The 20,318-nt window shown below is 41.4% G+C and overlaps 1 protein-coding gene across 13 annotated transcripts in view; it reads left to right on the forward strand.

The window, feature by feature from the left end:
• Positions 1-20,318, forward strand: part of DTNB (dystrobrevin beta) — a 194,579-nt gene that overhangs the window by 2,710 nt on the left and 171,551 nt on the right. For 10 of the 13 annotated variants that reach the window (XR_011808652.1, XM_072036668.1, XM_072036665.1 and 7 more), the window contains exons 3-5: positions 11,092-11,159; positions 15,601-15,681; positions 17,507-17,720. Coding sequence is in view for 11 of the 13 variants with exons in the window: in XM_072036668.1 (XP_071892769.1) it covers positions 11,093-11,159; positions 15,601-15,681; positions 17,507-17,720 (362 nt within the window). In the remaining 2 variants the exon portion in view is untranslated. Of the gene's footprint in view, positions 1-1,155; positions 1,483-11,091; positions 11,160-15,600; positions 15,682-17,506; positions 17,721-20,318 lie in introns of all 13 variants that reach the window. The other 3 variants (XM_072036667.1, XM_072036669.1, XM_072036676.1) reach the window with 2 other exon arrangements.

A 20,318-nucleotide genomic window follows, 5' to 3' on the forward strand; every position in this document is an offset into this window, starting at 1 on the left:
CACCGTCCCTGGAGGTCTTCAAGAAACTTGTAGATGTAGAAGTAGAGTGGACTTGAGTACTAGGCTACAGGTTGGACTAAATGATCTTTTCTAGGGGTCTTTTCCATCCAGAATAGTTCTGTGATTCTATAGTTCTCTTACTACAGGCTGCCACATCTGTGCCATTGTGATCACCGAATAGAAACGGAGGCTACTTCCCTGTAGGCACAGAGGGCTGGTTCTTAGAATTCCACTCGGAGCACAGCCTGGTTCTCCTGCTATTATCGCTGCTAATTTTTTTTTTTATCATCTCTGTGGTTTCAGGATTATGCTATTTGGTGATAAGGATTTGAGTTCGTAACATTTGTATTAAGTTAATATTTCATTTTTTTCCTGGAGCGCTAAGGAAAAGAAACCATGATTGTATAGCGTGTGTTTGATGTAGTGTTTAAACAGGTTTCTACTGATAAACTGTGGCTAAACTTAAATAGTTTCATGGATATTTTCCAGTCCCGTGGACTTTCAAGGCTTACCAGAAAAAACAAAAGTATTTTAACTTCTCAGCTGTGCTGAAGTAATACAGATCTGTAAAAGAATACTTACACCAAGGAAGATTTTAGGTGACCTAAATATGGAAGGCATAGTAAGAGACCTTAGAATGCAGTATCAGTTGTGGAATTTCATTTGGCCAATTTTATCTGTTTGAAAATGAGTGGAATTACAATAGCAGATACTTAAACTTTTTGAAATTGAGATATACATATGCAATGTGTGCTGTAGTTATGAAACACTTGAAGTTATACCAGCTATACTGTAAGCATTGACTGTAAATGCAACATTTTTTTAGTCTTTATCTGTCTTGCTGCTTTCAAGTGCTGCTTTTTATTTCATTTATGAGGTGGAGGGATGAAGGAGGTTTGTCATAAAGCAGACGGGGGGAAGCTTAGTCCCTATCTTATATTTTCCAAAACAGAAGCAGTGACATAGCTGAGAGATAAAAGCTCTTAGTTTTTTAGAAGTGAGGGGTAAGAAATGTTGGTGATGTTTTACTTGCCTTATTTTATCCCTCCTTTCTTAAAGAAGAATCTTCATTTCTGTTCAAAGTTGGTCAGATTCTGGGGATGTTGAATCATAGGTGATTGAAACAGGATCTAACAGTTCTCTTGCATGTTACAGACACGTACGTCAGAGCAGAAATAAAAGAGCACATAGTGCTGAATATTAAGGACCGAAAATTCTAGAAGGAAATTCTTGAATATGGTCTACGTGAGAAGTTGGATGGAGGCAGGGAAGCAAGGGAAGTCTCCAGTTCTACTCCAGTGTATTCTGGCTTAATGCATGGAGGTCAACTTCTTGTAACACCTGAATAGACTACGAGGAGAAACCTCGGGCAGCAGTAAATGTTAAAACTTGGCTGGGCAGCAACAGCAGTTAACATACTGTGAACCTGCAGGTGTGTAGCAGAGCAGACAGCAAACTATGTGGAAGCAGATGTGCTGTGAGGTATGCACATTAAAATGTTTCTTGTCCTGGTCACCTAATGTATGCAGCTAAAAAAAAAATATTTATTTTTAAAATAGCGTGGAATTTGAGCAAGCCTGCGTATCTTGAGAGGCCCAACAAGGAGTGCTGAATGGAGCTGCCGGGGTGTGAAGGTTGTGGTGGGGTTGTGTGCAGGAGGTGGGTGTTTCTGGGGCAGGCAGAGCGCCACGTAACAAGCACAACAGCAGTCCTTGAGTTTGTTTGTTTATGTAACACTTAGCAGTGCTTATAGAATCTTGTCTTTTAATTACTGTTTTTTTTCAGTAGAACGATCACATCAAAGACATAATGAGGCAGTAGGGAGGCACTGATGGTTTTGACAACTAGTTTGGGGACAGCCAATATTTTTAGACCAAAGTAGGTGCCAGGTGCTTCTGACACTTTGGAAAAAAAAAAAAACAAAACAGGTTTTCTTATATGTGGTACTATAAATATGTTCATTTTCCTGTTGACCGTGACAAACAGCAGATACTCCTTTATAGTCAGTGTGGTACCAGAAATTTACATTCATCTCTGATACTTTTTTAACAACCTGTAACACTTGTTTAACAGATAAAGACAACTTTGTAGATTCATGAGGTTAATGAGGATATCTTTACATGTTAAATTAATGCAGGAGATAAAATGATCCTTATGTGAAGAGTGAAACCTTGGATAAGTTTTTTTTTCCATAATCCAGTTGTGGTACCAAAAATAGCCTGTTTCCAGGTGTTTGTCACTGCCTGTTGACTGGAATCGACCATCTCTACAGGTGCACCGAAGGAGCAGTTTGGGACCTTCTCCTTACAGGCTGAAACTTTTAATCTGGAGCACGGGGCAGGAAGGTCTCATGAGTTACTGCACTGAATGGTGAAGATGGTAGCAGGCGATAGGAAAGTGGAGGTGGTGACGTACTGCGAGTGGTGTTACCTTCTGATGGGGATGGGCTGGGAGGAGAGCAGCGTTCGTGGTCTCACCCAGTGAGCTGGAGAACAGGGTTAGTTTGCCTTCGGTCAATGCCCTCCTGTGCGTGTTATCCTGCTGCTGCTGCATTCGGTACTCCTCGTGCTCATTCCACTTCTCTAGGTGGGGAGAAAAGGGCAAAATGTAACAGCATTTCCTAATAAATATTTCATTTTCGTGAAGATTTCAGGCTTCTCTCCTGCTCTAGTAAGCAGTTCTGGGAAGCCGTGCAGGTTAGCAGGGGCTTGTAGGGGTCAGGCTGGGAAAGCCAGGAAGCACAGGCTGCACAAATCCCCTCCAGTGGTACAAAGAAGGCATCTTCCCTTCCTGAGAGAGAGTTAAACTATTGATTAGGGTACTTCTAACTTCCTACTGCTTGAAAACCATGGGGTAATATTTCATTTATCTTACCCAGCGTTAGCAGTGCTTTATTCTGAGGAAAACATTTTAGCTGCTCAATTCATTTTTGTTTGCGGGCTCACGGTAAGTCTATATAGGTGTCACTTTGAACTCAACCCTCAAAATAACAGGGCGAGTTGTAGAAATCATTTTTGTTCCTCAGGCTTTCTGGCAATAAAGAAGAATACGTGTGATCTCTGGTTAAAGAAAAGCATTTTTGTATTCTGGGCACCTTGAGCCCAACATCCGTGTACGCTTCCTTTAACTTGCTGGAAAACGGATTTGACTGTACAATGCATGCTTCAACATGCAGCGTTGTCCTTAACAGCCTGTGGTTTTCCTGTTCCTTGTGCTTAAGGATGCCCTCTTACTAGAACTGCACGTGTATGGATACATGCCTGTAATCTGCCTCGTGTTCTCTTAAAGCTTTCTTTGCTTTTGCAGCTTCAAAAACTTTAACTCAAGAACTTTGCAGTATGTAGGCAACTGATGTTCCACGCTTATGGCTCACCTCATCAGCCAGTCTCTGGCCTTGCACTGGCCCTGTGAGGTCTTTGGGGCAGGGATTGCTCTATTTGTGCAGTGCCTGGAACAGCAGTTACACACTTCAGCTGAAGTGTTATACTGCTTAAACACTACGGTGACTCAGGTGGACTGGAACTCTACCCGGATGGGAATTTTTTGTATTTTGTCTTAAGGTAATCCAGAGCTGTTTTTCAAAATAGCGTCCAACTTTGGAAAGAAATCTGTGATTAAACATTTTTGTGTTCCATCTTTAACTTGGATCTAGTAGAATCTCTGTTTATGAATTTCTTCCTAACTGGGAAGATGAGCTTGCTGGTCTCAGGCCGGGACTTAGACCGGTGCTGTGGTCGTGAATTAAAGCCCTGAGGAGCAGCTGAGCGTGTTGCTGCACGCTATGTGCTGTACAAACAAAGCAGATGGCATTTTATGCCTCAAAAATCTTAACAGCTTAAACAGAAGTGGCAAGGCATGGAGTAGGGAGGTGTTTATTTCTTAGCACTGATTTTTCTTCCAAACTTGATTGCCCATTAATTTAAAGGAAATGCCCTGCATGGTATGTGCATGGGTTTTGATCTGCTACGTGTGTTTTTTTGTTTGTTTTTTTTTGTTTGTTTTTTTTGTTTTTGTTTTTGTTTTTTTGTTTTTTTTTTTAAACAAACAACCCCATTGATCTGTAAGTTTGTTTGCAATGAAATGCAATATGAGTTTGGTCTTAGTCCAGTGTTTTTTTTATTTGTTTTTTTTTACTTACACCCTCCTAGACTGGAGCCAGCTCTGACTTGTGAAGATCTTTGGCAAGCATTTGAGCTTTCTGTTAGGAAACTATGGACTAGAAGTTACGTACCATTTTTCAAAGATGTTCTGTTACTCATGTTCCTGTAGAAACTGAAGCAACATTTAAAGTATTTTTAATAGTTTTGTGTGCAATTATTTATGGTTTTAATGAACTCTGTTCAGTGATGGGAGCAGCATTTGAAATCTCAGTTAAAGTAGAATAATTATCAGAAAGTTTAAAATACACTTTAAAAAGCTGATGGTTTTGGTCTGTTGGCATAAGCAATTTGTCTTTTTTTTTTTCTCCCTGGGTTTTGATCCAGATGTGTTAAATATGCCCCCTTGAGATAACTTCTACATCTCTTCCATTTTCCTCATGACAGGCATAGTGGAATGAAGGAATACTTCTGATCATTGCATATATTCATGCTTGCTGATTAAAGTGAGGTCAGGCTATGAACCCAGTCAGAATGAAAAATGAAGAAATGAGCAAAAAAGTAGGACAACAGCAGGTGTGCAGATGGACAGCAAGAGGTGAAGGAATGATCAATCTTTGGTTTCTGGTTCAAAGTCTTAGTAAAGCAAAGAGGAAAAAATACTTCAGTATTGTTTTACTGAGGTCAGCCTAGGGTAAGTAAATACAGGCTCCTCTGTACTTTACATAAATTCATTTTTAGACTTTAACAAAACCAAACTATTTAAAATTATTCAAATCAAATGAAGATTGAAGCTGTTGAAATTTAGAAGCCCAAAACGAATGAAGTCCTAAAGCAGATGTGACAGCAATAACTTCTTTCTGCAAGCACAGATATGCCCTAGTTTTTTATTCAATATCTTCAGCTCAGTGACAGGTTTGTTAAAATCTTCAAAACTAAAGGAACTGACAGGGGATGTAAACTCTTCTTTATAGCACCAGTGAAGGTGGATTCCTTCTAATTAGAAAATTGTCAGAAAATTATTAAACTTGTTTCACTGTGTATCTAGCACATTTAGATCAACATACATCCCAGTGTGGTATTCTGATTTTTTTAATTACAAATTTTACTGAACATAAATAAGGATAAATATGATTTTATCCTCACATAGCAACTGCAGTCTTCTAGCAGTGCTATCAAATATTATTTCTGCTAGTAAAAGGTAACATCAGGAATCTGAACAAACTCAAATTTAATAATTCATAAATAAACTTGTATTTCTCTGTTCTCCTGTTAGCTGATGAGGCAGCAAAACAGTTACCAAGTCATAAAGTTTTCTTTAGGAGAGGTTGTCTTACAGGTGGAAATACCAGATTAAAAAAAATATATATATTTGAAGACTCCTCCCCTCCACAAAAAACAAAAAAAAGGAAAACAATAAACAACAAGAAAATAGCCAACAGACTTCTCTAGCTAAGACACTGATTGATTTAGTCAGTAAATTAGAATAATCAGGAAGCAGCGAGGAGACACCAAAGGTGGGGATGTGGAACCAGGATGGCAGCTTGCAGTCTGCAGTCATAACGGGGTGGGAGATGTGTGTGAGAGGGGCTGGGGGGAACAACGTGTGGCTGTAGCTAGCGCAAGAGCCAGGGCTGCTGCCTTAGCTGAATCAACTACGCAGTCTTCCTCCCACTGATCCGAAAAGAAAAAAATGTTATTTAGGCCGTTACCTACAGCTGATGAGCTCCAAGAAGAGCGAAACCTCTTAAAACAGGTCCTGTAGTATTGGCCTAACGCCCTCCTGAGGGGGCTCGCTGGCACTCGGTCTTGTGCTGAAGCTGTGAGTGTGGTCCAGAACCACAGAAACGTGTGCTAGTGTCATCAGAGGCTGGACCTGTGAAGGCAAATAGAGGAGAAGAACTGTTGTTAGGTTTCACTTTTTTATTTATATCATTAGTTTTTATCCAGCCGGCTATAAAAACATAATGCACGCATGCATTGTAGGAGTGGGAGAGAATTTTCAAAGGTAAAGAAAAGGGAGAACTGTGGAATAGAAGAATGGAATATAACAAAGAAAAGGGGGGAAAAAGAATAACAGAAATGTTTGGATTTACTTTTCTACTGCAGATTGATCAAATAGTGACAGTAACAGTAGCAGTTCCCAGCTGTATCAGTATGGAATTTATGTTATCTTTCATACTAACTTTGTCATAGAGGTAATTCATGAGGCAATCAGTGTTATTGGAAGAGGGAAGAGAGGAATGGATAAATGAGAACTCTTTTTGAAGGTCTGCACAAAACATCCTACACGATGTTTTAGTAAGGTACTTGTTTTGTTCTTACTTTTTTTTTTGCAATGAGTATATACAAATAAGTGATTGCATTGAATGTTCTGTTTTTTTTTTTTAGAACATTCAATAAGAATCATGTATAAATATAAGTGGTTTCATTAGTGACTATTGTACTTTAGTGCACATACTTCCTGCTAATTCTCAACATTATAAATGTAAATAATAGGCAACTTGAACTCATCCTCCTGTAGGTCTTAGTACAACTCTTTCTGTTGTAGTAAAAAAAATAATAAATATTATAATACTACACCTCAGTAATTTTTGACAGCCTCTGCCTCTGCTCTGAATGCCTGGAGACATCAGCTGAGCACATGCCTGATGACAGCACGAGCTGAAACTGGAGCAGGTTGCGGTTTGCTCTCACTATCTCTGAAGTTAAATGAGTAAATGCGACCCACAGCATCAGATGCTGGCTTCAGCAGGAACTTCAACACCTTCCTTTCTGGTTTCACCTCCCGCATACGTGCCTGTTAAGACTTTTAGACCTCAGTATTAGCACCTCTGCCAACTTATCTGGCAGATAAAAGATAAGCTCTTTGCCAGTAATGGGTTCGTCTTACTGATTTTGTGTTTCCTTTAACAAGGTTTCTGCCTCCTGACGTAAAGCAGAGCTGTGTGCTGTGGAAGCAGCACCACACTCGCTTTAAATTCAAGCACTGTGCTGCTATTGCAGGGAGAAAACTCTGAGTCAGACTTCAACAGAGCATCTGTGCGCTCTCTTGCAAGTTCTGCCTTTCAAGTCCTCCACCTTTGGTAGATAGAGAGTGTAAATTTAGCCCGTGCTATCAGAGCCAGGACTGATGTGAAGACCAGAACCTGTAGAACATGCTTTTACTTCCAGCTCTCCGTGCTTCTCAGAATCCTTGAAACTTTGGGACACATCCAGCCAGAAGGATTGGCTCTGGCATGCAAATTCAACTGAAGTTGTTAGCAGCCTCTAAGGAAAAAAGGCAGTGGTTGAACATCCTCTTAGTCCTTAAGTGAAATGAGGGCTGTCATAATGCACGTGTCCTCTCCAGATTGCTCAAGGTTACAGAGCAGCTTCTTTTGAGGAAGAAATACCTACAGAAATTATCCAGGACAGACCGTGGAGACTCACTGTCACATCACCGTGACCAGAAGCAGAGCCGGTTATCTGCACAGACTGCTTTTTAGTTAAAGGACAAACGGGGCATTTTGTGAGAATAGCAATAATGTGACCGTGTCTTCTGTGTCTCGTTAGCAGCAAGCAGGAAAAGACCCACAGGTTGGTTTCATCTCGCAGAACACAGATGTTTAACTTGGAAAACACTGGGGTGAGGAAAGGGGTAGCAAAACAAAACCAGACTGATGCATTGTCTTACTGCTAAGAACACGTCAGTATGGAGTGGAGGGGAGAAGGACCCCTCTCTTCTGTAAGAGCAAGGTTACGTTCTTGCCCAGAAGAGAAATCCAGCTGAAGAGTCAGGGGTATGTTCCTTGGGGTCTCCCTGTTCCCAGGTTAACTCTGTTCTCTCACAGTCCTAAACATCACAAATGATAATGACCAGAGGGTGAACAAGGTGTCTGCTGAAGGAAATCTTGAAGAATGCAGGCTGATGATTGGGAAGTTTAGGAGGACTCCGTTAGTAGTTGGATTTTGTTTGCTATTTTATTGTCCAGTATAGAGGCATGTAAGATTACACAGAGTTGTGTCTTTCTCCTTTGGCACATGTGCTATGATATATTCAGCATTGTTCTTATAAAGGTCTGATTAACATGCAGGGTAGTTATAATATAAAATCCTGTTATGATTTAATTTTCTGAATCAGTGTTGATTCCTGCATGGCTTTTCACCTGGAAGTTCCAACTTTTGTAGCAGTTGACACCTTCAGGAAGCCTCAGCAGATGTGTGAACAGCAACAGGTCACATGCCTTTAGTTACATTCCATTGTTACAGTAAAACTTAAATTCTGAGTTAACTGTGTTTTGGAAGAGCTGTTTTTTCTGCTGCCTGTAGCAGTTGTGATCCTCACCCCTCGTCTTTCAGCTGGTTCACATCAAACACTGCCGCACGTGTAATGCCTTGCTGCTCCCGGCCGTTCCAGCTAGTCCTGTGCAGAGCTGCGACCCCCAGCTTTGTCCTTATTTCTTGTTCATTCTGTGCTTTCCTGCCCAAGGCTTTTCCAGTTCCATCACAGAGCAGTTGGAGTTGGAAGCACCCCTGGTTCTTCTCGTGTTCTTCCCTGGGCATCTGCTTTGGGCTCCTCCTGGAGACACGACACTGCTTTGGCAAGCTGGCTTTGGCCCTATTGGAAGCTTTTATTTTCTCATTAGAACAGTAATAAAACGATTAATGCTTTTAAGTGTGACCAAGTATGTTCCTTCATCCAACCCCCTTTAATCATTTTATCTGGATTTTCTGTTACTGCCGTCCAACAAGTTGATCAGGGTTACTGTTCCGGAAGGCTTCGGGTCAAAAGCCGAAGTTCTGTGACAGAATGAGAACGGTTCCATTGACCAGGTGTTCAGAATTATTACAGAATTACGTGGTCAAGTTGCATTGACCACGTTTCGACCACATCTGAAAAATCTACACGTGATTAGTTCCTGAGTTGTGGTCAGTCGGGCTGTGTTAATCATAGTTAATGTTTATCTGCGCACATTCTGAGCGTGGAGAGGCCAGTTGGCTTGTTCACATCCCATTTCAAGGGCATCACTGGGCAGATGAGACGCTTTTGCTTTGCAGAGAGAATAAAGGATGGTGCTAGCTCCTTTAAAAGCTTGCATGCTGGTCAGCATCACTAATCTGGGTATGAATTACGTAGGGCACTGTTCCGTAGCCGTGGTCCATGCAGCCTGAATGACCTCGTAAAATAATAATAAATAAATAAATAAAAATCCTGGTAACTGCAAAGCAATGCATTGTCTGTAGGGAAAGAGGTTGGTGTTACGGAAATATCTTGGCTTCATGTGTACACGCTACCTAACAGCACCACAATTATTTGCAGCACTCGATGCAACGTGCAGCTTTAGCCCAAGGACCGGCAGATGTTAACGGTATCGTGATGGTTTTTTGCTGTTGCAGAAGATTCAAGTGGTATTGTGCCTTATGTCTTCATAAAATAGTCTTCACTAAAAACAGTTTAAGAGACCAAGTAATTAATCCACCCCTCGGAGTCCATCTGTTGTGGAATTTAGAGAGGTGCTTGCAAGAGAGCTGCTCACTGGTGCAGGCACTGGTGTTCTTCAAGATGACACACGTATTTCATGGGATGGGGAAGTAAAGGGATATTAGTACTGAAAAACTGCTCTTAGGCTTGGGGCGGTGTGTGAGGGTAGCAGGAATATGTGGGTGAACACAGTGAATCCCATAGGCACCATGTCCTGGAGTTTGGCTTTTGGAACTGGTGCTTCGGTGCACAGCTTGAGAGAATGCGTGGCGAAGAGCCTTGGTTGAGAAGACAAGGTGCTGATTTTGCAGATGCACATTTAACTTAATGACATGAATTTATTGAAAGGAGTTCGAAAATTGAACTCTTACATGTATGAAAAAAGGCCATTGTGTTTTGTTGTTTTTTTTTCCTTGAAAGCAAACAAAAAACCAGAACACATAGGTTGAGCCTGTGATTTTTCTCAAGTCAGAAACATAACAAAGTAGTGTATTGCAGGTTATGTTACACAACCAAGCAGCTGTTTTCATTTTATGAACTGGTAAAGGTAAAGGTTTTGGTGGCTTCCAAGACGAATATATGCTGAGATCTTTATTGGAAAATAATTAACAGGCATTGGAGGACTACTGAGGGATGCTGTTAATCAGGGAGTGTGTGTTAAGTGCCAAGATGCGACTTTCTGTTCCTGGCTTGACATTTAAGCCTAATGAAATCTGTCCTGCCGTGCTGCACGAGGATGAGCTGGCGATCTCCCTAAGAGCTGGATTCTGGTGTGATTGTAGAATGATTGGTGTTTTATTTATTTATTAATATATAGATGCATATATACGTATATATATTAATTTTAAAAACACTTAAATAGTTGGTGAATCGGGTAACGAAAGAATAATGTAGTAATTTTGAGTGAAAATTTGCACCAATGCTTAATTTAGTCACTTATTTTCGTGCCGCAGTTGATTGAAGTTCAGTATTTGTCTTTTAGGGCTATAGAACGAAATAAGCTGTAGGAGGTACTAAACTGTCCTGTGCCTCCTTACCTTGTGGTGTACGTTGCACTATTTCGAAGTTGTATCTTTAACCTGTTTTCCTAAGAGTGTGGGGCCTTTGTTTTGGGCTGGAGGTGTCAAAGTTAAATAAATCTTTACAAGTTTAAGGGAGAGGAATACAGCGTGCCTCCTCCTGATGAAACCAGAGCCCAAGCTGCGGATCTGTAGGGCTCTGCGCATTGTTGGCTTAGCTGCTTGTAGAGAGGTCTGTCTTGCTTTGGGTTTTGCAGACAAAATCTCTGAACTTCCTAGGACTTTGCATAATATTGCTACATATTTGTATGCAAGGTGTTAAAAAAGCACGAAGTAGTTCTCTCTGCTGTGGAATGCTGTAGTTACAGACAGATGACTGTTTCTTTCTACTGGTCTCACTTACCAAATATAACCAAACTATTTCGGTTGAGGAATGCAATAATCCTGTTTGCAGTAAGTTGCTCTTGTAACAAATTCTAGCACAAACAGTGTTTGCGATTTTTGTCCTCAGGATGATTGAGGAGAGTGGGAAGAGGAGGAGGACAATGGCGGAGAAGAGACAGCTGTTCATGGAGATGAGTAAGTACGAAATTTGAAGATAATATCATTTCTTCTTTACCGAGAGCTTCATTTTTAGAATTTTGCCAGGTCATTTACATCTTGTTTCCACAAGACCACTGCCTCATCCAGTGAAAATCATTCTGGGTGCTGGTGAAGAGGAGAGCACAAGAGGTGGGTCACAGCTGCCTAAAGAGTCTCACATTCCTAGGTTATGCAGAGCTCTTTTTTAGGGAACATTCATGTTTCCTGTATGTGGTGATTTCTGAATCTGGTTTGTGGACAGCTACTAAAATAAATAATGATAAAAAGGTCATCTTTTACCTTAAATTGCACCACAACATTAGTGTGGCTTTGAAGTGAAACAGTTTGAGGGTTTCAGGGGGTTGGTTTTTTGTATGGGACCATTCTCTGAAAGATAGGCTGTGATTGTTGCTACAAATCAAGTGCCTGTCTAGAGATAATCTAGATTCAAGGAATGAGACATAGCCTTCGTAGGTATGAGTAATTAGATGTAAAAGCTTGTACGTTTGCGTGTCATCATATTATTTTACTTTCCTATCGAAACATGGGACTGAATGAAACTCCTAGGTTAGGCAAGCACATCCTGTAATCCCAAATATAGGCTGACGAGTGTCTTAAAACAAGTTGTATGTTAGTGCTACTATTTTTTTGGAGGATTTCCAGAGCATCGTTCTTACCGTGGTTTTAAGTGTCTTATAATTTCAAGAGCAATTTAATTCTTGGCTAATTTATATCTGCTCCCTTTCATGTGAGAGCTGTCTCGGACACTATTTCTCCCCACCTTTCCAGCTGGGTTTGGGTTTGTAGTCATATCCCTCTGTGGCTTGTTCAGCAGAGGGCACAAGCAAACACCTGCAGCCTCCCTGCTCTACACCTCATCTCCTTCTCTGCCTCTGCTCAGTTCTACTTCAGCAAAGACGACTGCAATTGTACGCGATATCCCAGGTGAAATCTCATTAGGATCTTGTAAACTGATAATAGCACTTCACCTCTGGAAAAGCTTTGGCTGATACGCTGGAGCATTAAATTTATCTTTTATCTTCAGAGTGTTGTTGGCTTGCCATCGCTTAGGAACAGCTAGGTGTGTTCCTACAGATAGTGGCGTCTTGTTAGTAACCACCCATGGCCATACGGTTTTCTCTTCGATACTAATTTGATGAAGAGCCTGTTAATCCAGTCCTCAGTCATCTGATTCTTACTTTGATATTCTAATTACCTTGCAAATTGATACCTTTATAGCTACTTTAGCAAAAGATTTCTTCTGAAGCACCCATAATGTCTGGCTAGAGTGCTGTCTTCAAAGACTTCCCCTGGCAGCCTTATTTGTGGCTGTTATTCAACAGAAATTGACCTGCTAGTTCTTAGCTTTGGCTAAATTGTTAATGAAAATATTCAGACTTCTTCTGATTGTGTACTAGATATATAAATAATCAGAAGAATGATCTGTTCTAAGGCGTTTTTTTGTTTTTTTGCAGCTCTGGTTCTTGCTGGCTTTTATCAGTGAAAGTGCTGGTGTATGGGCACGTTGAACAGCCTTTCTCTGTAAAGCTCTTTAATATGTCAGATGAGAAATCTAAGGTCTTCAAGCTTTGTCCCTTGATGGAATATTTCTCTGTGAAGGTGAATGCATAAATGTTTTTCTCTCTAGATGAGCTTTTCATATTGCGATGTGCAAAATCGATCAGCGATCGTTTGTTGTAGGTCAACATGCAAGTGTGTAGGTGGCTGCTCATGGGAGACAAAAGTAGATCTGATGGCATTCACCCACGCTGGACGTGCTGCCCCAGGATCTGCTTGTTTTGTAGTATTGCGGAGCTGTGTAACGGGTCACAGCTCTGTGCAGGCTGTTCTCATCTTTCTCACCTGCAGAATACACACGGGAGGGTGTAAAGAAGACAGATCCAGACCTGTCAGCCCACTGGCAGGATACAAGGATGGGGGCACAAACTGAAGAACAGCAGGTTCCTTCTGAATCCGAGGAGAAAAACAGTTTTACCCTAGGTATGGTTGAGCCCTGGAAGAGGCTGCCCAGGGGGGTCTGCAGCGTCCACCCTGCAGATGGTCAGAACACAGCTGAACAGTGTCTGGGGCAGATTTCTGTAGCTGACACTACTTGAGGGGGAAGGTTGGACCAAATGGTCTCCAGGGGTCCCTTCCAGCCGCAACCGTTCTGTGATTCTGAGCTCAATTGTCTTGAAAACACATCCTAGTCTATCTTCGGGTTGTTAGAAGAGTGACCTTGTTGGAGCTTGTGACAAGGAAGAGAGGGACAGAAAATGGACCTTTTTTTTTTTTTCTTTTTGCATGTAGCTGTTAAATAACCTTTTCATATATGTATTTGTCTTGATAGAGAATGGTGAGCCTCCAAGCCCCAACAGCCATCAAAGCTGTAAGGGCTGGAAGTGAGGGTGAAAGCTGATCAAGCTGTACTGCACGTGTAGCTGTGATATGGGGTGCAAAGCTAGCCAAGGACTGGACAAATAAATATTCTGCTAGACTAAGCATGTTTTGAAGGCTCCTGGTCTGTTCCAGTGCTTTCTGTCTGTTGAGAGGTAGGCACAGGCACCCTAATTGAGAGTTTTGTTTTGAGGATATTGCTTAAGAAGCACAAAATCAGTTACTTTGTTCTAGTCTTGAATCAGAATACTTCACTTTAAGTTATTTGGCCAGATAACTTTCCTGAAATGCATCAGATGCTAGATTCTGTAGACCATACAGTGAAATCATCCAGGAATGTTTGCTGCACCTCACTGTCATGCAGATGCTCCTCAGGTGCTGGCTGGTCCAGTGCTGCTCTTGGGCAAGCTGCCATGGGGAGCCTTGGATTGGGAACTTGGTCATTGTCCTCACTGATTTTACAAATCTTCTCACCTCGTTCCTTGGTGATGAAAAGAAACAATCCTTTCACGGCGGCTTCAAGACAGAGGACAGGTCTGTGCGAGGCCAAGCAGATGCTTTGACACTGTATTTGCAAATTTGTCATGAAATACCGGAAAGGCAAGAAGACTGTATTTTTGAAATTTGCAACTGTGAGTCAGTGGGTGCAAACACAAAGGTAATTCAAATGAGGTGCTTGCAAGTTGGTTTCTGAATTCAGAGTGCTGTAGGAGTGAATAAGTTATCACCTTTGAGCACCGCCCCTGATATAGCAGTCAGATACCTACTTCATCAGGATGTGGGTTTGTTGTTGTTGTTGTTTTTAAGTGTCTTTTAGAAGCCTTTTAGATTGTATGAGTCACAGTTTTCTCCATTTCTCAGTTCTGTACTCATCTAGGTTGTGACTTCTTAGAGAAGCCTGAAACACTACAGCAGATCTTTCTTTCATGCGCTCCCGTGAGAAAACAAGAGGTGCAGGATCAATGTGCATCCAAACCCCTGCCCACGTGCAACTGGATTGTTTCACTTCACCTTAGAACTCCATTGATTGTAGGGCATAGCCACAAATGCTGTTGAAATGTGAGCCCATTTAAAGGCATTTCTGTTTATGATTAATGGGATTTTCAAGCCTTAGACTGTTGGCTGCTTCCAAATTAAAAATGATCAATACCGGACTTTAGACCAGTATCATTTATCATCCCTGCATCATTTATCATCTTATTTGATCGTAGAACCCTAGAATGGTTTGGGATGGAAGGGACCTCAAAGATCATCAACTTCCAACCCCCCTACTGTGGGCAGGGACCCCTGCCCCCAGCCCAGGCTGCCCCCCAGCCCCATACAGCTTGGCCTTGGGCACTGCCAGGGCTGGGGCACCCCCAGCTCCTCTGCTCAGGACAGCAGATGAGCAGATCTGCTCAGTCTTTGGCAGAGGGTTAGTACATGTAAAACTTTCTGGAATTGCTCGAGTTTGTGACATTCAGAGCAACTGCAGTGCTGGCTGGAACTGGTGGTTGTGGTACAGGCTGGTGATAGGTTATAGCGTTCAAATCTTTCGTGATGTGGTATTGTTTGAAGGTATAATCGTGCTTTTAAATGTCTCGAAGTGGGAGGTTGGTGGTGAGGAAAGGATCCTCTCTTCTCTGCTTTTTCTTCTGCTTCTTACCTTATTTGGATCTATTTGAGAGAAGAAAAGCATTCTCCTGGTGGGGCTGCAATGCAGATGGTGGTAGGAGTATCCACCCCCCTTTTCTTTCTCTTCTCTCTTTTGTATACGAGCCTTCCAACATCAGTGCAGTCCTCTTCCTTACACGCTTGCAACTTGATGGATTTATTGCTTCCATTTAGGGACTTCAGAGCTCTCCTGTCAGTCTCAACACTTACCTCAGTTCTAATACGCTGTTGAAAATGACTTCTTCCTGAAATACCTCGTGAAAATCTTTGTCATGGGTACGTGACAAAGATGATGTATGTGAAGAAACAGTCATGCCGTTTTTGAAGTAATCAAATAAGCTGAATGTCATAGAGGAAAGAAAAAACACAAACTTTTTTTTATCCTTAGGGGCACAGAATTTTGATGTCATCAGACTTTCAACGTATCGAACAGCCTGTAAACTGCGGTTTGTACAAAAAAGATGTAATCGTAAGTTATAATTACTCTTTATCTTCATAAATTTTTCATGCATGATGGTTTCGAATATTCTACCCATATGAAATTCAAGTATAGCAAGAATAATCATCAATGGTAGTTGTTAACTTAAAAATAAATAGAGATTAAGTGTACAATTAAAAAGAGGCAGTGATTTTTGACTGATACTCTGGTTTCTTCAGCTTTAGTCTCTAATATTTAAAAAACAAAACTATAATTATGGGCCAGATTGACATATTTCAGTTGCCCTAAGTGTTGTCTGCAGACAGTCTCAAGGTGTTTTAGCTCCTGTTCCACCGTGGTGTAGCACAAGCCAGCAGACAGCTAGATGCAGGTATGAGTTTGGTGATGCGTAAGATGGTCACTAGCATGAAAGTGTCCAAGATTTGACCATGGTGGCAGGCAGTGTAGCAGCCTTAAAGAATTAAGTTCACACCACACTAGTCACTGTATGTTTTCTTATTCTCTTCTGTAGTCCTTCTACCTTAAACAGGTCACCAAAGTGAAGATTAATCTGAGGGTCAGTAGGTGATGCTACTTTGTGCTCTATTCCTTTGCTGAACCAGACCAAGCAAAAAGCTTGACGGACTAATGGACTCAGGAGTAGCTCCCTCCTCCCCACGGCCACGAAATTGGTGTGGCAGAGGGCAGGAGAATGGCTGGGGAGTCCAGTGGAGGATGCGTGCAGCTGTAGAATGAAGATCCCTCATAGCGCAGCTGAGCCAGGGATATGTCTCTGTTAGGGCTGTTGTGGCAGTAACTGCAGTGCCTTTAGTTTGATGGGTTGCAATTTCTTCATTCCTTTGGAAAAGTGTTAGTTCTTGTCTATAATGAATGCTTTTGAATTCAAAATACCTCTTAATTGGTAGTAAGGTATTAAGATACGGTAATTATAGTGCATTACACACTTAGTACCCAATTCACTGATGCCACACGTATGCCTTGAGTAACCCTTGATCCACACGAATGTACAGACGAGACCGTGCATTTATGTTGCTTGTCTGGATTGTGCAGTGATCCACAGGCATATGCTTGGTGTGAATACATAGTTTGATTTTTATTGCTGTGGATTTTTATGTGAGAAATATAAAGAGTGTTTTTACCTAAGAAATGTTAAAGGTGAGGCTTACTTTAAACCCTTTCTACAAGGTAATAAAGATAACAAAGAAAATATGAAGTTAGCAGATAAATCTGTCCTTTGTAACTGTTGGATCACGCTCCGTGTGAACTGATGGATTACTGCTGATCCTTAGACATCTTATCCCACTATCATGCATACCTTTTAAGCTGTGAACTATTTTAAAACATTTTTAATGTGGTTCTGCAGATCACTTGGTGTGGTTTTGTAAAACTATTTGACTACGAAGTTAACATTTAGATGCGCTAAGATACAGCGGGATAATTTAGGGACACACTTTGGAGTTCCAGATATATGTTTACAAGTGTTGTGCTCTAGACTTGGCACCCAGATAATCTGGGAACAGTTGTAGTTTAACTGGAACATCAAGTTCCTCCTTCAGCACTGAACTGCTAGTTAGCATGGGGATGTTGAAAATTATTGGAACCAATTTATAGTGGATTTTGAATATGGCTGATGTCTTTCTGAAATGAAAATGGCCACAAGGACTTTGGGCACTGCTCTGTTGCTTTACACTAGCTGACGCTAACTCTGAGTATTGAGACTGTCTCTCACTTTGAATATGAACACGTAATGGTTAATTCCAAAACAGAAGCTAACACAGTATTCAGAAACAGTACCGTAAAAGTAAGCTTGTATGCATTACAGAACAGAAGTTAATTTTTTTTCCTTTATTTTTAGTTCATCTTGTTGATATCTGGAATATGATTGAAGCCTTCCGAGATAATGGCCTTAACACTTTGGATCATAACACAGAGATCAACGTGTCTCGACTAGAAACAATCATTTCATCCATCTACTACCAGCTAAACAAACGCCTTCCTTCTACTCACCAAATCAGTGTAGAGCAATCCATCAGCCTTCTCCTCAACTTCATGATAGCAGCATATGACAGGCTAGTAACTCCTCTAGTTGTACTCTTAAACTAATTTTTTCTCTTTTAGTTAGGTGAATGCAGCCAGCATCTGCATGAGTCTCTGACAATCTGTCTGCATGCTATTTCTTTATTTCATGAAAATGTGTGTTGCGTGCTCACACTTAATATCATAGTAGTGCCTGCAGAGATTTACATTGCCACGGCAGCAATGCTTTGTCTTAGAATGTGCTTTCTTGAGAAAGATGAGTTAGTGCTTTCTGGAACTTGCAGGGTGCTGTGAGCCAGGTATCTGAACTGCAATGCAACTGCGTTCTGTGGACTGTGATGAACTTGATGTGAACTTGGTGGTGTAGCAATGTTTTAAAAAGTGAACTTGTTTTGTAGAACCTGGATCAAGACCATTTAATAACGCTGCCTTGTTTTGACAGTCAGCTTGGATCCTATTATACATTATTTGACCCCATACAGACTAATTCTCATTTGTTGGCTGGAAGAAGCTTGGTTTCCTGTTCAGAGTGCTGCCGAGGCACTTTGTTGTGTCCAATTGTATGAGTTTCTTCTGCAGCCTCTTTTCTTCAGGGGTTGGTTTGCTAATCTTCTTGAATAGAAGTTATTTCTGTGGGTACTTTGAATAGCAACTGCAAATCTTTCGCTGTTGTTTAGCACTTCCTATGCTTATTTTCTGATCTTTCTCACAGTCAGCTATTATTTCTGTCTCGTCTTTCTTTTGCTTTTGCACTCCCTCCAAGCAGTAGAGAAGTACTTGTGGCTAGGAAGTTGACACAGAGACTAAGGAGTTCTACCTGAAACAACCTGGACCCCTGAATATGCCAAATAGTTGTTCTGTGTGTAATGTCCAGGCTTTGATCCATTGATATGACCTCTTCTTAAGGTCATTGAAGAGAAGGTAGGTTTCCACCACAAAAGAAGTCCGAGACTTCAGAACAATTGCTACCTCACTAAGGACAGTTAAAAACAACACAGCTCAGAGCAGGAGTACTGCTGTGACAGCAGAATCAAACCCGTGTTTTTTCTCTGTTGTCTCATTTCATGTTAATTGCGAGAGGTGTTATAACTGATGAGTTGTGATTCTGAGACAGATCACAGTGGAAATGTAGAATTTAAAATAGAAATGGTTATGTTTTGGGGGACACGCTCAAAAGATTGAGGCTTTAGTGAGAGCTTTGTCTTGCCCCTGCCCCTGACCTTGCAAGTTTGATGCATTGGGAGAGCCAACATGAGTGTAGCACTGTGAGGGGTGGTACGGGCCCACCAGGAGATGCCCCCCGTATGTGTGGAGCCCTGCTGGTGGTGGGCCAGGAGCCAGCTGGGGCAGGCCGGTATAGAGGGCATCGCGGCTCCGAGGGCACCCCCTCCAGAGTTAGGAAGAAGTGGGGTGGGAGGCTTTCTTCAGGTGGCTGGAAGAGACCTCCTACACAGGCCCAGTCTTTTTTGAAGTCCTGTTCCCTATCCTGAGAACTCCTGGTTGCTGCAGGAGTTCCAAAATTACGCTGGAAGTTCTGTCCTTTTTCCTTTTGATAGGGAATTCAGCAGATCGAGTAGCATTGGTCCAAAAATCCATTTAAACATTGGCAAGGAGTTAATAACTACGCCTCTCTACCACATTGCATGGGGAGGAATTTTGTTTTTTTCTCAATTAAGAAACAGAATGTCAGCTGAAGCAGGCCTAATACCTGAAATATCTCACTGAAGGCACCGTGTGATATTTTTCAAGGATAAAATTTTGTCCTGTGAGGACATATTGATGCCTTTACTCACTTTTTTTTTTTCTGAAAAATAATTCAAAGCTGAACTCTGTTGTGAGAGGAGGAATGTCTATTGAAAATAAAAGGGAGGGAGGAGTTGAGACATGAAAGAAATTTGAGTTAGGTACCAAGATTTGCTTGGACAAGAGTGATGGTCAAGGCTTGAAAATAATGAAATAATGGATCTTTTCAGACTTCTGATACCAGGTGTAGCAAAGTCTTGTTGTTTTCTTTTATTTGGCATAGAGCTGACTTTGAGGAAACTACCTAAGAGAAAAGACAGAAATGAAGTAGGATAGCTGAGGCCTTTACCTTGTCACTAACTTTATAACCTTTATATAGCTCAAAATAACAAAAGAATGTATTTTTTCTCTCTTTGTTTAGTTTCTTTAAACAGAAGTTAAAAGGTACCGGGATCTTCATAGATCTTCCTGCAAGTATAGTTCTGGAGAGATTGCCTCTCTTCCATAGAGGCAGTGTTTAAAGCACGTTCTGAGTCCATGTTAGAGAAACAGCATACTGCATTTCTGATGCTTCTCAGCCTCAGAAAGGTCGAGAGCCTTTAACCTCACCACAGAACGTGCAACGGCACCGTTTGCATATTAACTTAGGGTGAAGGGGGAAGAGAAGTCACTTGTTTACTTCATGGCGTCTCCATCTGGTTGCGTGTCTGTCGGTGGCAGTAGGCCGCGTCACCACTTCAGTGCCATGAGGCAATATTTACTTCCAGTGATTTCACTCCTCACACTTTCCAAGTGCTAGTCTTCCATGTGTGAGTGTTAAAGAAGCATCTCATTTACACCAAGAAGTATTCTAGAGGGTTTTCTTAGATCTCCTCTAAATCTAATGA

The sequence above is a fragment of the Anas platyrhynchos genome, chromosome 3 (genome assembly GCF_047663525.1).
Source record: "Anas platyrhynchos isolate ZD024472 breed Pekin duck chromosome 3, IASCAAS_PekinDuck_T2T, whole genome shotgun sequence".
Lineage (NCBI taxonomy): Eukaryota > Metazoa > Chordata > Aves > Anseriformes > Anatidae > Anas > Anas platyrhynchos.